The following is a 1556-nucleotide window of genomic DNA, read 5'->3' on the forward strand; positions in this document are numbered from 1 at the left end:
GCTGACAAAGAGGATGATCAGACTCTCGACGAGACTTTGCTCGACACGGGGACCAGCGCAGAAGACTCTGAAGACCCAGAAAGAGAACAGGAACGTGAACAAGAGGAACTAGATGATGAACAGGCGTTGGGCGTTCCCGACAGGCACCCGAGAAGCCTCGGAGAACGGACCACGTACGGGACGAGAACTTCTGAAGGTGGACGAAAGGTGGTAGAATCCGAGTACCAGGAGGACGGGGAAGTCGCTCCAGCCCCGGGCCAAAGGGCGTCGCACCTCGCACCCCCGCAGAGGCCGCAGGAGGTGAGCTACAGGCGAACGGGAAGTCCCCCAAAGAAAATAGTAGCAGCCCAGAGCAGGGGCCAGGGAAAGCCATCGCCTGCCTTTTCTCGACAGCAGAACCAACCGCAGCAGCATAAACGGAACTCGCAGCAGAACCTTGGCCAGCGGAGGAGCGAGGGCCACCGAGGGCAAAAAGCTCCTCGAGACGGCCGCAGGTTCGTGCAGGCCAAGAGACCGGTCAGGACCCCGCCTGGTGTTAATCCCAGAAGATATGAAATGTGATCGTCACTTCAGAAAACCCTTTGTGAAATTTTATGTAAGGTAATCGATATTTTTTTTTAATATGAAGAACATAGGTTGTGGAGACTACTGTAATTTTTAATATCTCGATAGGTGATTTTTATACATTTTAATAAGACGATATTTGGCTAATATAATAAAGAATTAAGGTAAAAGAGCTGTTAATGTCCATTTTTATAAGCAAATGGTGGATTTAACGAATTCTGCTGCCGACTACCGTGTATAAAGTATAAAGCAATGCATTAGAAACTTTAAAATGAAATCGATATTGAGGTTATTTAAGGATAACCATCCTCTTTAGCATTCTATTGCCTGTGAAAACTACGGGCATAAGCTACCCCTTAGACTTTTTTTAAAGAAATCTACTGGCAGGACAGGGCAGCCTTAACCAGTAGGCCTACTCAATTATATGAAACAGCGGTTGGATGAAATGGCAGATGCAGTAACTTAGAACAGTTTTTTCTTTTTTTTTTCTAAAGAATGAATGCTTGTCCAAATGAGTGGGTATGATCGCGGCAATTGTAATAAGTAACGGGTGAGAGAAAAAAGGGTTGGGGGTGGGGGGGAGGAACTTGTTTTACCGATGAGTTTTTCACAGGCGGACAAACTAACCATCTTTATTTGTATCTGCCGATCATGCCTGCCTAAGTGGACAGGCTTTAATGGGGGAGGGGGGGGGAGTAAATAGATGTGGTTGGTCAGTGCTGTACAAGTTGCCTGAATGACCCCCCCCCCCCCTGTTTAACCCTTCACTCGACCTCGAATGGCGTCGGCACCTGACACGACAGCATCTAGTTTACTCGATCTCGTTTGCAAAACTAAACGGGGCATACTTTTCAGTCAGTCTGATTTAGACTAAAATTTCAATCTATACCCCCCCTCCCCATAGCAGTGGTCCTTAAACCATTTTAGGCACGAAACCCCATTAAGAATCTGAAAGCTATGGACCCCTTCCCCAGAAAGGTTCACAAACCCAA

The 1556-nt window shown here is 47.0% G+C and overlaps 1 protein-coding gene across 1 annotated transcript in view; it reads left to right on the forward strand.

Annotated features, from left to right (window-relative positions):
• LOC119594717 (transcription factor SPT20 homolog) overlaps nucleotides 1–734 on the forward strand; it is a gene marked incomplete at its 5' end in the record, with an annotated part of 7339 nt that extends 6605 nt beyond the window's left edge. The window contains 1 exon segment of the mRNA XM_037943776.1: nucleotides 34–734. Within this exon segment, the coding sequence (XP_037799704.1) occupies nucleotides 34–561 (528 nt within the window).
• Between the last annotated feature and the right edge of the window lie 822 nt (nucleotides 735–1556).

This window comes from Penaeus monodon, chromosome 34 (genome assembly GCF_015228065.2).
Source record: "Penaeus monodon isolate SGIC_2016 chromosome 34, NSTDA_Pmon_1, whole genome shotgun sequence".
In the NCBI taxonomy this organism is placed as follows: domain Eukaryota; kingdom Metazoa; phylum Arthropoda; class Malacostraca; order Decapoda; family Penaeidae; genus Penaeus; species Penaeus monodon.